Source organism: Oncorhynchus nerka, unplaced genomic scaffold, assembly GCF_034236695.1.
Source record: "Oncorhynchus nerka isolate Pitt River unplaced genomic scaffold, Oner_Uvic_2.0 unplaced_scaffold_21___fragment_8___debris, whole genome shotgun sequence".
Lineage (NCBI taxonomy): Eukaryota > Metazoa > Chordata > Actinopteri > Salmoniformes > Salmonidae > Oncorhynchus > Oncorhynchus nerka.
This window is the reverse complement of record NW_027040334.1, coordinates 26,927-40,570: the sequence shown is the minus strand read 5'-3', so window position 1 is coordinate 40,570 and position 13,644 is coordinate 26,927. Positions and strand designations below refer to the sequence as shown.

Below are 13,644 nucleotides of genomic sequence, written 5' to 3'. Positions count from 1 at the left end.
CTGTTATTTAAAAAAATATTTAACTAGGCAAGTCAGTTAAAAGAACAAATTCTTATTTACAATGACAGCCTAGTAACAGTGCCTTGTTCAGGGGCAGAACGACAGATTGTCAGCTTGGGGATTTGACCTAGCAACCTTTCAGTTACTGGCCCAACACTCTAACCACTAGGCTACCTGCTGCCCCAAAATTATTATGGAAGCCTAAATAAGTTCAGTAGTAAAATGTGCTTTACAAATGACATAAATTGCATGGAATCTGTGTGCAATAATAGTGTTTAACATGGTTTTTGAAAGACTACCTTATCTCTATACCATACACATGAAATGATCTGTAAGGTCCCTCAGTCGAGCAGTGAATTTCAACAACAGATTCAACCACAAAGACCAGGGAGGTTTTCTAATGCCTTGCAAAGAAGGGCACTTATTGGTTGATGGGTAAAATGAAATAAAAAACAGACAGTGAATAGCCCTTTGAGCATGGGGAAGTTTTTAATTACACTTTGGATGGTGTATCAATACACCCAGTCACTGCAAAGTTACAGGCATCCCACTCAGGTGCCGGAGAGGAAGGAAACCGCTCAGGGATTTCACCATGAGGCCAATGGTTACTTCAAAACAGAGTTTAATGACTATGATAAGAGAAAACAACATTGTAATTACGCCACAAAACTCATCTAATGGACAGAGTCAAAAGAAGGAAGCCTGTACAGAATACGAATATTCCAAAACGTGCATACTGTTTGCACCAAGGCACTGACAAAAGTGTTATATTTGGGGCAAGTCCAATATAACACATTACTCAGTACCCTCTCCTTGTTTTCAAGCATACTGGTGGCTGCATCATGTTATGTGTATGCTTGTAATCGTTAAGGACTGACAAGTTTTTCAGGATAAAGAAACAGAATGGAGCTAAGCACAGTCAAAATCCTAGAGAAAAACCTGTTTGTCTGCTTTCCACCAGATACTAGGAGATGAATATACCTTTCAGCAGGACAATAGTCTAAAACACAAGGCCAAAGCAACACTGGAGTTGCTTACCAAGAAACCATGAATGTTCCTGAGTGGCTGAGTTACAGTTTTGACTGAAATCTATTTGAAAATCTATGACAAGATCCGAAAATGGTTGTCCAGCAATGATCAGAAACGAACTTGACAGAGCTTGAAGAATTTTGAAAAACAATTATCTTAAGAGACTTACCCAGAAAGACTCAAAGCTGTAATCGCTGCCAAAGGTGCTTCTACAAAGTTTTGACTCAGGGGTGTGAATACTTGTGTAAATTGATATTTATGTATTTCCGTTTCAATAAATGTACAAAAATGTTTTTAAAAAAACATATTTTCACTTCGTCATTATGGTGTTGTGTAGATGTGAGATTTTTTATTTATTTAAAACAATTTGAATTCAGGCTGTAACACAACAAAATGTGGAATAATCAAGGGGTATTAATAGTTTCTGAAGGCACTGTTTGTTGAAATATGGGTAGTATTACCCTCCAGTTCATTCCTTTAAGTCAAAGTTGTTTAAAGACTTCCCCCAGCTACGTCATCGGCCTCGACCCTTGCTTGAGGAACAATATAGAAGCAACATGTTTTTTTTTAAAGTAAATCAGGTGACAGTTCAGGTGAAAAGGTGACGGGAGTAGCACTTTAACAAAAAAAGTGGAACAGCTTATGGTATCCCTGCCATTCAACGCCCTCCAACATACAACAAAAAGGTGCTTAACCTGTTCCATGGTGTGTTTGTTGTTCTATAGACATATGCTGCTTTTCTTACCTTACACCCATATTTACATGGTCCACGGGCACTGGGTAGGCCTACATTCTTGCTGGTGAAACAGTAAAAGGCACAGATTCTACTGGCTTTGGGATACAGTCCTGCATTACTTCAAACACTCAAAGTTTAATTGAATAGAATTACAAACTTTGGAAGAAACAATGCGTTTTTGCATGAATATCCGTCCTTCCACGGCTCTGCCAGTTCTTTGAATCATACTTTTTTATTAAGTCAAATTAGTGATATCTGATCTTTGGGGAAACTTCATCGGAGTCTTAGAATAACATCAGAATACAAGTGTTCTCATTCTGAATACATTAGAACAACATCAGAATACAATGTATGAGTGTTGTCATACTGATGGTTTCCACGATTAAGATATAATTCATTTTGTAAATCTATGAATTTTGTGATGTCCACTTTTGATAATCATGATATTTACTTATAATATACTTCTGTTATTAGCTCTGCTCACATTGTTGAATTACGTCCACTTGTTGTGTATGTACTCTGATTACACACCATTGTTCTTCTCTATGTGTGTCAACACTTGTGTTGATAATGGCATTTAACCAAAATGTATGCTTCTCTGCATATCACATCTTTTTACATATATGTTTTTGGGCATTGTCGATATCATAGCTGATGTACATGGTGTTAATCAATCCTCTTTCTATCTCCTTTTTAGAGTCCTGGTTTTAACATATTGTTACTCATCATTTGGGTAAGATCGGAACTTGTTTAGTGTTCATTTGTTTGTATCTTTGTCAATTCTATAATCCAATCTTGATAGAAATCCCATCCCGTATATAATCCCATCAGAAAGACACTATGCTGTCATTGCGGAAATGTGGCCTTCTAAAAAAAGTCCAGGGGGCTCATGACAATGAGAGTCAGGACCACAGATTAAGATCTAATTTGAGATCACATTTTCTGACTACATTACCATTGTAAATATGGAAATAATTACATTTTGTACTTCTTTTCTGTTTGATTTGACATACTAGTTAAGTCACCTAAAATGTTCATTTTTTCTTCAACAGTGAGGTGAAAAATAAGGATGTCAGAATTCTAGAAGTTTTGGGGTAAGACCATTTGTGTTACTGACATAATAAACAAACAACTTATTTTTGTATACTTTTTTGTGAACCTCTAACCCTCCACAACCTCTCCTGATGCTATCATTCAGTATTAACACAGTATTAACATTGAACCCCCCTAACCCTCAGTATTAACATTGAACCCCAACCTCCACAACCTCTCCTGATGCTATCATTCAGTATTAACACAGTATTAACATTGAACCCCTAACCCTCCACAACCTCTCCTGATGCTATCATTCAGTATTAACACAGTATTAACATTGAACCCCTAACCCTCCACAACCTCTCCTGATGCTATCATTCAGTATTAACACAGTATTAACATTGAACCCCTAACCCTCCACAACCTCTCCTGATGCTATCATTCAGTATTATTAACATTGAACCCCTAACCCTCCACAACCTCTCCTGATGCTTCATTCATTGAACATTGAACCCCTAACCCTCCACAACCTCTCCTGATGCTATCATTCAGTATTAACACAGTATTAACATTGAACCCCATTAACCCTCCACAACCTCTCCTGATGCTATCATTCAGTATTAACACAGTATTAACATTGAACCCCTAACCCTCCACAACCTCTCCTGATGCTATCATTCAGTATTAACACAGTATTAACATTGAACCCTAACCCTCCACAACCTCTCCTGATGCTATCATTCAGTATTAACACAGTATTAACATTGAACCCCTAACCCTCCACAACCTCTCCTGATGCTATCATTCAGTATTAACACAGTATTAACATTGAACCTAACCCTACCTCTCCTGATGCTATCATTCAGTATTCAGTATTAACATTGAACCCCTAACCTCCACAACCTCTCCTGATGCTATCATTCTGTATTAACACAGTATTAACATTGAACCCTAACCCTCCACAACCTCTCCTGATGCTATCATTCAGTATTAACACAGTATTAACATTGAACCCCTAACCCTCCACAACCTCTCCTGATGCTATCATTCAGTATTAACACAGTATTAACATTGAACCTCTCCCCATTCTAACCCTGAACCCCTAACCCTCCAACCTCTCCTGATGCTATCATTCAGTATTAACACAGTATTAACATTGAACCCCTAACCCTCCACAACCTCTCCTGATGCTATCATTCAGTATTAACACAGTATTAACATTGAACCCTAACCCTCCACAACCTCTCCTGATGCTATCATTCAGTATTAACACAGTATTAACATTGAACCCCTAACCCTCCACAACCTCTCCTGATGCTATCATTCAGTATTAACACAGTATTAACATTGAACCCTAACCCTCCACAACCTCTCCTGATGCTATCATTCAGTATTAACACAGTATTAACATTGAACCCCTAACCCTCCACAACCTCTCCTGATGCTATCATTCAGTATTAACACAGTATTAACATTGAACCCTAACCCTCCACAACCTCTCCTGATGCTATCATTCAGTATTAACACAGTATTAACATTGAACCCCTAACCCTCCACAACCTCTCCTGATGCTATCATTCAGTATTAACACAGTATTAACATTGAACCCCTAACCCTCCACAACCTCTCCTGATGCTATCATTCAGTATTAACACAGTATTAACATTGAACCCCTAACCCTCCACAACCTCTCCTGATGCTATCATTCTGTATTAACACAGTATTAACATTGAACCCTGTCAACCCTTTCAATTTCAGGCGGGAAAACTGTAGTTGTAGGACCCGGGACATGCTGTCCCCACAGGGGTGAGACTCTTCTTTGGTCTACTCTAATATAATAATCTCACCCGATACCACCTCTTTGCAAAACTCACCAACTGCAGCCATTTTGAAAGCAGTATGCTATTTTACAATGTCATTTTTTTGCATGGTCTTTTCAGACTCCTGTATAAGCAGCCCAGTGTGTTAAAGGGGTAAGTTATTATGAATGTATTATTGTTAGTAGTAGACATAGTATCCGTAGGAGAAGGTGCATTTGGAAGTACAGGAAATGTAGTCACTATGAAAGAGTTGCTTATGATGCATTGAATATCTCTGGGCGTTCACAAGCTTTTAACATATCTTTTGTTTTTTCAGGCGCACCAATGTGGTAACTGTTACCCCTTGGTTGGCACCAATTGTCTGGGAAGGCACCTTTAATCCCTTGGTTGTTGACAGCATTTACAAGCCTATGCACCTCAGCATTGCCACAACTGTCTTTGCGGTTGGCAAGTAAGTAGTCTCACACACGTCAGCCGTCCCTACCAGGATGTCTGGTAGCACTGAGCCTCAAATGTAGAATAACATTCGTAGTCGATCATCAAACATTTCTGTAAAAAAAAACAATGATAAAGCCTTGCATTCCTATTTTTTTTCTCGTTGTGTTCCCATTTTGAACCATTTCATGTGTCTGAAGGTAGAACTCTGCATATCCGGCAGGCCCAGAGAGAAAATCAAGTGCACGTATAGGTCTACCGCTGGCCAATCAGATACCTCATATCACAGTGTCTTTATGGTTTCCTCGAGCCTTAGGCTGTATAAAGAAGCCTCAAGCACACAGCAAAGTTGATACTGTGAAATTTCGAAACCTGTAAAGTCATGACTAGAGAGAGACTCAAGGGCACATCGACATATTTTCCACCCAGTCTGTTCAGGGATTTGAACATGCAACCTTTAACCACTAGGCTACCATGAGTAACAACATGAATTGGTGCATGAGGCAGAAATAATGCAGTGCAACTTGAGTTTCGCCATCAGCTGGAAGAATGTCGGATGAGAGACAGCTTCACTGCTGCTCTCTCCCTCCCTCCCTCCCCTCAGAATGGCCCCATCAGATGCAGACTATCAATCCAGTAAAATAAACTAAAAAACAAATGATTATGCTCACTCAGCTGTGCCTCAAGTAATATAACAAATTATATATTACCAGTGTGATCATGTTCTTACAGTTTTGAAATATAATTTCAAAATGGTCTGAGAAGAACAGCATTGGAATGGCAATTCAAGCATAGCCCATATGCAGTGATGATAATGTATTGGGCCTATAGCCTATTGCACAAACCACATTGCTACAGAACTGTTTTTCTATGTTAATGTTGTTTAGGCATAGTCACGGGCAGAAGGGGTGCTGAGGGTGCTGCAAACACCCCCTGATAAATTGAAAAACATCTTCCTGCGGCCATATTTTTTAAGTCATCTGAGTGGTAGAGCTTGGCCTGATGCTGTCAAAACGGGTACTACGTAATCATATTGGATGATAAATAACCTAGCTATGGCAGCTATTAGTCTACTATAGCGCCTGTTGGCTTGGTTGGTTGCTGTCTTCGTCTCTCCCTCCCTCCTCCCTGTTCCCTGTGTCACTCACTCACACTCACAGTAGCCTACACATAGAGCATGGCCCCTGCTAGACCATCGCTTCTCTTTACCTTTCTCTACCTCCTGGGTACATAAAAATACATGTCACCTGGACATGTACAAGAGTGACCGGTAAAAATAGGTTTAAACTTAGTTTGCACTTGCTCTGGTTACCTGAGAAGAAATGTTTAAAAAATGTACAACCCACACATTTTGTTCTTAAATGTTCCTCGCTGTTAAGTTCCACACTTTGACTGCCAACCGTTGAGTGCCTTAGTCTCCACTACACCCTTTTCCCAAACTAGTGAGTCTCAGTCTCAGCAGGCCTACCTCAAAGTTGGAAAATATCTTGATTTAGATTATACAGTCGTGGCCAAAAGAATGACACAAATATTTATTTCCACAAAGTTTGCTGCTTCAGTTTCTTTAGATATTTTTGGCAGATGTTACTATGGAATACTGAAGTATAATTACAAGCATTTCATAAGTGTTAAAGGCTTTTATTGACAATTACATGAAGTTAATGCAAAGAGTCAATATTTGCAGTGTTGACCCTTCTTTTTCAAGACCTCTGCAATCCGCCCTGGCATGCTGTCAATTAACTTCTGGGCCACATCCTGACTGATGGCAGCCCATTCTTGCATAATCAATGCTTTTAAGTTTGTCAGAATTTGTGTGGTTTTGTTTGTCCATCCACCTCTTGAGGATTGACCACAAATTCTCAATGGGATTAAGGTCTGGGGAGTTTCCTGGCCATGGACCCAAAATATTGATGTTTTGTTCCCCAAGCCACTTAGTTATCACTTTTGCCTTATGGCAAGGTGCTCCATCATGCTGGAAAAGGCATTGTCCGTCACCAAACTGTTCCTGGATGGTTGGGAGAAGTTCTCGGAGGATGTGCTGGTACCATTCTTTATTCATGGCTGTGTTCTTAGGCAAAACTGTGAGTGAGCCCACTCCCTTGGCTGAGAAGCAACCCCACACATGAATGGTCCCAGGATGCTTTACTGTTGGCATGACACAGGACTGATGGTAGCGCTCACCTTGTCTTCTCCACACAAGCTTTTTTCCAGATGGCCCAAACAAGGGGATTCATCAGAGAAAATGACTTTACCCCAGTCCTCAGCAGTCCAATCCCTGTACTTTTTGCAGAATATCAGTCTGTCCCTGATGTTTTTCCTGGAGAGAAGTGGCTTCTTTGCTGCCCTTCTTGACACCAGGCCATCCTCCAAAAGTCTTTGCCTCACTGTGCGTGCAGATGCACTCACACCTGCCTGCTGCCATTCCTGAGCAAGCTCTGTACTGGTGGTGCCCCGATCCCGCAGCTGAATCAACTTTAGGAGACGGTCCTGGCGCTTGCTGGATTTTCTTGGGCACCCTGAAGCCTTCTTCACAACAATTGAACTGCTCTCCTTGAAGTTCTTGATGATCCGATAAATGGTTGATTTAGGTGCAATCTTACTGGCAGCAATATCCTTGCCTGTGAAGCCCTTTTTGTGCAAAGCAATGATGATGGCACGTGTTTCTTTTCAGGTAGCCATGATTGACAGAGGAAGAACAATGATTCCAAGCACCACCCTCCTTTTGAAGCTTCCAGCCTGTTATTCAAACTCAATCAGCATGACAGAGTGATCTCCAGCCTTGTCCTCGTCAACACTCACACCTGTTTTAACGGGAGAATCATTGACATGATGTCAGCTGGTCCTTTTGTGGCAGGGCTGAAATGCAGTGGAAATGTTTTTGGTGGATTCAGTTCATTTGCATGGCAAAGAGGGACTCTTCATAACATTCTGGAGTATATGCACATTGCCATCATACAAACTGAGGCAGCAGACTATGTGAAAATGAATATTTGTGTCATTCTCAAAACTTTTGGCCACGACTGTACATTGTCATAATTACAGAAAATTGAGTTATCCTCTTGCCATATGAGACGGGCAACTGAAACCTACTTGGTTCTCCTTGTATTTTAGGTATGTGCGCTTCCTGCGTGACTTCCTAGAGACTGCCGAGAAGCATTTCATGGTGGATTTCAAAGTGCACTACTACATCTTCACTGACCAGAGGGAAGATGTGCCAGCGGTGGTCCTCGCTCCCGGTAGAAATGTAACCATCATCCCAGTCCCTGGCTCCAACCGCTGGCAGGAGATCTCCTCCAGGAGGATGGAGATGATCCAGACCGCCATCGAGAACCAGATAGGCAAGGAGGCGGACTACATCTTTTGCTTGGATGTGGACACAAAGTTCCACGGACGGTGGGGGGCAGAAACATTGAGCAGGCTGGTGGCCACTATTCACCCAGGTTACTATGAGCACACCCATGAGCACTACCCTTACGAACGCCGTCCTGCCTCGCGGGCCTACATCCCCGCGGGGGAAGGAGACTACTACTATGGAGGCGCCACCATCGCTGGCTATGTGAGGGACGTGCACAAGCTGACAAAGTACTGCCGCGAGCAGCTGGAGGCCGATGCCGCCAACTCCATCGAGGCGGCATGGCAGGAGGAAAGCCACCTGAACAGATATCTTCTTTACAACAAGCCCACTAAGATTCTGTCTCCGGAATACCTGTGGCAGGACTTCAAGGCCAAGAACAACGAGGTGCAAATAATCCGCTTCTCTCAGGTCAACAAGAACTATGCAGAGGTTCGGCCCAACGTGAAGAAAAGAAAGTAATGCTGTGGCCACTGTCGCACCAAGATTCAGGATCTAGGCCAGGGAGGAGGATGCTGCTATTTGTATACATTCAAGGTGGCTGGATCAGTAAACAAGCTTATGTTGTTCCGTTTTTCTCTCAATTAGTTTATATCCTTTACCGCTAAAGATATATTATAGACATGAAGGGCTGTTTCCATGTAGAAATGTTTGTCATAGGAGCAGAAGTGTGGATAGAGGGTGAGTTTGTGCAATGAATGTGCAATTAATACTTATAATACATGATATTTGTGATATTTGTGTTATTTGTGTCATTCTTCGTTTTATATATATATATATATATATATGGCCTAGCCAGTCTCCAGACCTGAACCCAATAGAAAATCTTTGGAGGGAGCTGAAAGTCCGTATTGCCCAGCAACAGCCCCGAAACCTGAAGGATCTGGAGAAGGTCTGTATGGAGGAGTGGGCCAAAATTCCTGCTGCAGTGTTTGCAAACCTGGTCAAGAACTACAGGAAACGTATGATCTCTGTAAATGCAAACAAAGGTTTCTGTACCAAATATAAAATGCTAATGAATTACTTAAAAATCCTACAATGTGATTTTCTGGATTTTTGTTTTAGATTCAGTCTCTCACAGTTGACGTGTACCTATGATAAAAATGACAGACCTCTACATGCTTTGTAAGTAGGAAAACCTGCAAAATCGGCAGTGTATCAAATACTTGTTCTTGAAAAGGGGGAATATGTGATTGGTGCATACATTTTTTGACTTTTTAATTAATGATATATAGCCATTGCTTCTTGCAGAATAAAACTTACAGTATAAATGCCTCATGACCTTAGTTCAGGGGTCTCCAACCCTGTTCCTGGAGAGCTATCGTCCTGTATGTTTTCACTCCAACCCTAATCTAGCACACCTGATTCTAATAATTAGCTGGTTGATAAGCTGAATCAGGTTAGTTACAACTGGGGTTGGAGCGAAAACCTACAGGAGGGTAGCTCTCCGGAAATAGGGTTGGAGAGCCTTGCCTTAATTCAAGGTCTGTACCGCATCAGAATCCAAAATATAAGCTTGTTGTTATCTATCTTTTGTAAACAATGTAATCGTAAAAACAACCGCACTGTATTGTCTCAAAACATGGTTAAAACTATCATTATGATCTCATCGATGGTCAATGTATGAATTTGAGAGCATGTATTGATTTATATGATCCTTTGCCCTCTGTATTACTTGTGACCCGCACAAACACTTGCTGTGGCGTCTCCCTTGGGTCCATTCACCATTTGTTTCTTCTCACAGCCGTAACAATGGAGATTGGCAGGAGCTTATGGTCGTTAAACACATTTATCTGGACCAGTATAACTGGTCCATAACTGGTCTTTTCACAGTGTCTCCACCACTGTGAAAAGTAACTAATGGTGACTCAATGTTCATTTCAACCAGCTTATGGTGAGTTGCCATAAGCTCCTGCCAGTCTTCATTGTCTCACATTGAGACAGAACAGGTTGTCCATCTGGGAGTGGTCATATATATGTATGTTCTCTTTTTCTGGGTTATTGGCTGCTCTTAAGACAGGGGTTTATGAAAACATTCACCCTCTTCCAGTTCCATAGAATTGTTGTTAAAAATCTGAATTTACTTACAGTGAATGAAAAGGATAATTCATTCATTTAAATTAGTGTGACTGCAGTGCTCTATATTGGCACAAAGTGATTGGAAATGAAGGACATGGAGAAATTTACATCAGACTTGTTTTAATATGAATATCAAAGGCATCATTATGACCAACACAGGTGCACGCAGGTACACACAGTTGCATACAGTTGTGGATAACTTACATACGCACAAATATCATACCCCCCCAAAAAGACACTAACCTCCCTTGTTATTGTAATGTTGAGAGGTTAGTATGTCTTGGGGTATGATATTTGTGCATCTGTAACTTTCTCACTTATCATTATTCACGATTCACTCAGGATCATCCGTAAACATGGTGCCATCCCCATTAATGTAGAAGTGTTTAGAAACATTTTCTATTCTTATTCTTATTTACAATAAAGTGAAACCCGAAATGACACAATACATTATTTACCATTCATTTCTATTGGGCACAAAACTATCTCAAACACAACCAAAACAAAGAGCAAATGTGTCCAACAGAGTCACAAGCTTGATGTAGTCATTGTGTGCTATGAATATGGGAACAAATACTTAACATTTTAATAATTTAACATACATTTAAGTGAATTTGTCCCAATACTTTTGTCCCAATACTCCCCTAAAATGGGGGGACTATGTAGAAAAAGTGCTGTAATTTGCAAACGATTCACCCGATATGAATGGAAATACCAAATTAAAGCTGACAGTCTGCACAGTATTTTTTAAATTTCAAATCCAACCTTTTGGAGTATAGAGCCAAAAGAAGAAAAAATATTCACTGTCCCAATAATTACGGAAGGGCACTGTGCATAAGGTTTACATAACATATTTCATGGCCCCATGTCCATCAGGTCAGTGTTTATAGACCTGGTGTGGTATGGTGACATCTAGTGGTGTAGCGTGGCCACCGTTGAATACAGCAACTAATCATTCTCTAATTCAATAGAGGTTAATTCATTGTGTATATATACCAAATCTGGAGTCAATCTGATTTATGGTTCATAAGAAGAAGATTTTTAAAAGTATTTTTAGCATTAGCATATGTGCTAACATGCATCTATAAGTACAGTGTGGCCATATTTGAAATGAGCAACAACAATTTTTTTATTGATACCATAAAAATTGGATTTAATGAGTCTAAATACAAAATCTGGACTGAATCTGTAAGGCCTTACAATCTTATCTGTCCAATTTGTACTATCTGGCCGCTCGGCCAAACTTATCTTATCTGGCCTCCTGGCTAAACTTATCCTATCTGGGCAGGCGGCCAAACTTATACTATCTGGCGAGGTGGCCGAACTTGTCCTATCTTTCCGGCCAGACGGACTAATCCTATCTGTCCTTCCGGCGAACTTGTCCTATCTGGCCGACATGTCCTATCTGGCCACCCAGGCTGAATTTGTCCTATCTGACTGGCCATCCAAACTTATCCTATCTGGCCAAACTTGTCTTAACTGACCAATTTGTCCTGTCTGTCCGGCCGTCCGAACTTGTCCTATCTGACTGACTTGTCCTATCGAACTTATGCTATCTGGCCGACTTGTCCCATCTGGCCCGGCCGAACTTATCCTATTTGGGCAGCCGAACAAATGTATCCCATCGTTCCGTCCGTGTCGGACTTGTCCTATCTGGCTGATGGGCCAACTAATTCAAACATTTTCCTTAAAGTACACTACTGGTCAAAAGTTTTAGAACACCTACTCATTCAAGGGATTTTCTTTATTTTGACTATTTTCGACATTATAGAGTAATAGTGAAGACATCTAAACTATGAAATAACACATATGGAATCATGTAGCTAGCAAAAAGTGTTAAACAAATATTTGAGATTCTTCAAATAGCCACCCTTTGCCTTGATGACAGCTTTGTACACTTGGCATTCTCTCAACCACCGGTAGTGTATATATATCTTTATTTATTCCAATGTTAACGTCCCCACTACAACAACAAAATACAAAATGTAATTTTGTCCTTGAAACATTTCATTTAAATATTGTAGAATTCCATTCATTCCTATGGAGGAATGCAGAAGCTTCAAAGCCTCATTGGCCAATACATAGAGGCAGCAATCCAGGGTTAATATTCACTGAGTGTACAAAACATTATGAACACCTGCTCTTTCAATGACATAGACTGACCTTGTGAATCCAGGTGAACGCTATGATCCGTTATTGATGTTAAAGATGCACTATGCAGAAATCGCTTCACCATTTCCAAGTTGCAAAAATGATAAAAGTTTGCCTAATTTCAGTTTATGTGTCACGTCCTGACCTTAGTTCTTTCGTTATGTCTTTGTTTTAGTATGGTCAGGGTGTGAGTTGGGTGAGTTGTCTATGTTAGTTTTTCTATGATTTACTATTTCGGTGTTTGGCCTGGTATGGTTCTCAATCAGAGGCAGCTTTCAATCGTTGTCCCTGATTGAGAACCATATTTAGGTAGCCTGTTTTCTATTGTGTTTCGTGGGCGATTGTTTTCTGCTGTGTGTCTGCACCAGCCAAAACTGGTTTTCAGGCATTTCTCTTTGTTATTTTTTGTTCTTGCCGTGTTCATTTGAATAAATATGGACACATACGACGCTGCACCTTGGTCCTCGCCTTCTCCGTCATACGACAACCGTTACATTATGTGACAAAACAAGCAAGTATAGTGTAGAGAATAATTGTACCATGTTAATCGCTGTGAAATGTATTTTCCATAATCAAAATACAATATTTTTGATTATGTAAAAAAATATATATATATATATACAGTGCCTTGCGAAAGTATTCGGCCCCCTTGAACTTTGCGACCTTTTGCCACATTTCAGGCTTCAAACATAAAGATATAGAACTATTTTTTTGTGAAGAATCAACAAGTGGGACACAATCATGAAGTGGAACGACATTTATTGGATATTTCAAACTTTTTTAACAAATCAAAAACTGAAAAATTGGGCTTGCAAAATGATTCAGCCCCTTTACTTTCAGTGCAGCAAACTCTCTCCAGAAGTTCAGTGAGGATCTCTGAATGATCCAATGTTGACCTAAATGACTAATGATGATAAATACAATCCACCTGTGTGTAATCAAGTCTCCGTATAAATGCACCTGCACTGTGATAGTCTCAGAGGTCCGTTAAAAGCGCAGAGAGCATC

The 13,644-nt window shown here is 40.3% G+C and overlaps 1 protein-coding gene across 1 annotated transcript; it reads left to right on the top strand.

The window, feature by feature from the left end:
- The first annotated feature begins 4,547 nt into the window (after positions 1 to 4,547).
- LOC115133691 (globoside alpha-1,3-N-acetylgalactosaminyltransferase 1-like) lies at positions 4,548 to 13,090 on the top strand. The gene is made up of 4 exons (XM_029667178.2): positions 4,548 to 4,606; positions 4,741 to 4,773; positions 4,937 to 5,071; positions 8,167 to 13,090. Exons 1-4 carry the CDS (start codon positions 4,590 to 4,592, stop codon positions 8,867 to 8,869), a joined length of 888 nt encoding a protein of 295 aa, XP_029523038.1. The 5' UTR covers positions 4,548 to 4,589; the 3' UTR covers positions 8,870 to 13,090.
- Positions 13,091 to 13,644: the final 554 nt, after the last annotated feature.

Coding starts and splice junctions, on each gene's coding strand:
- LOC115133691 (XM_029667178.2), top strand. Junction 4,774..4,936: donor CAGCCCAGTGTGTTAAAGGG/GTAAGTTATTAT, acceptor TTGTTTTTTCAG/GCGCACCAATGTGGTAACTG. Junction 5,072..8,166: donor ACTGTCTTTGCGGTTGGCAA/GTAAGTAGTCTC, acceptor CTTGTATTTTAG/GTATGTGCGCTTCCTGCGTG.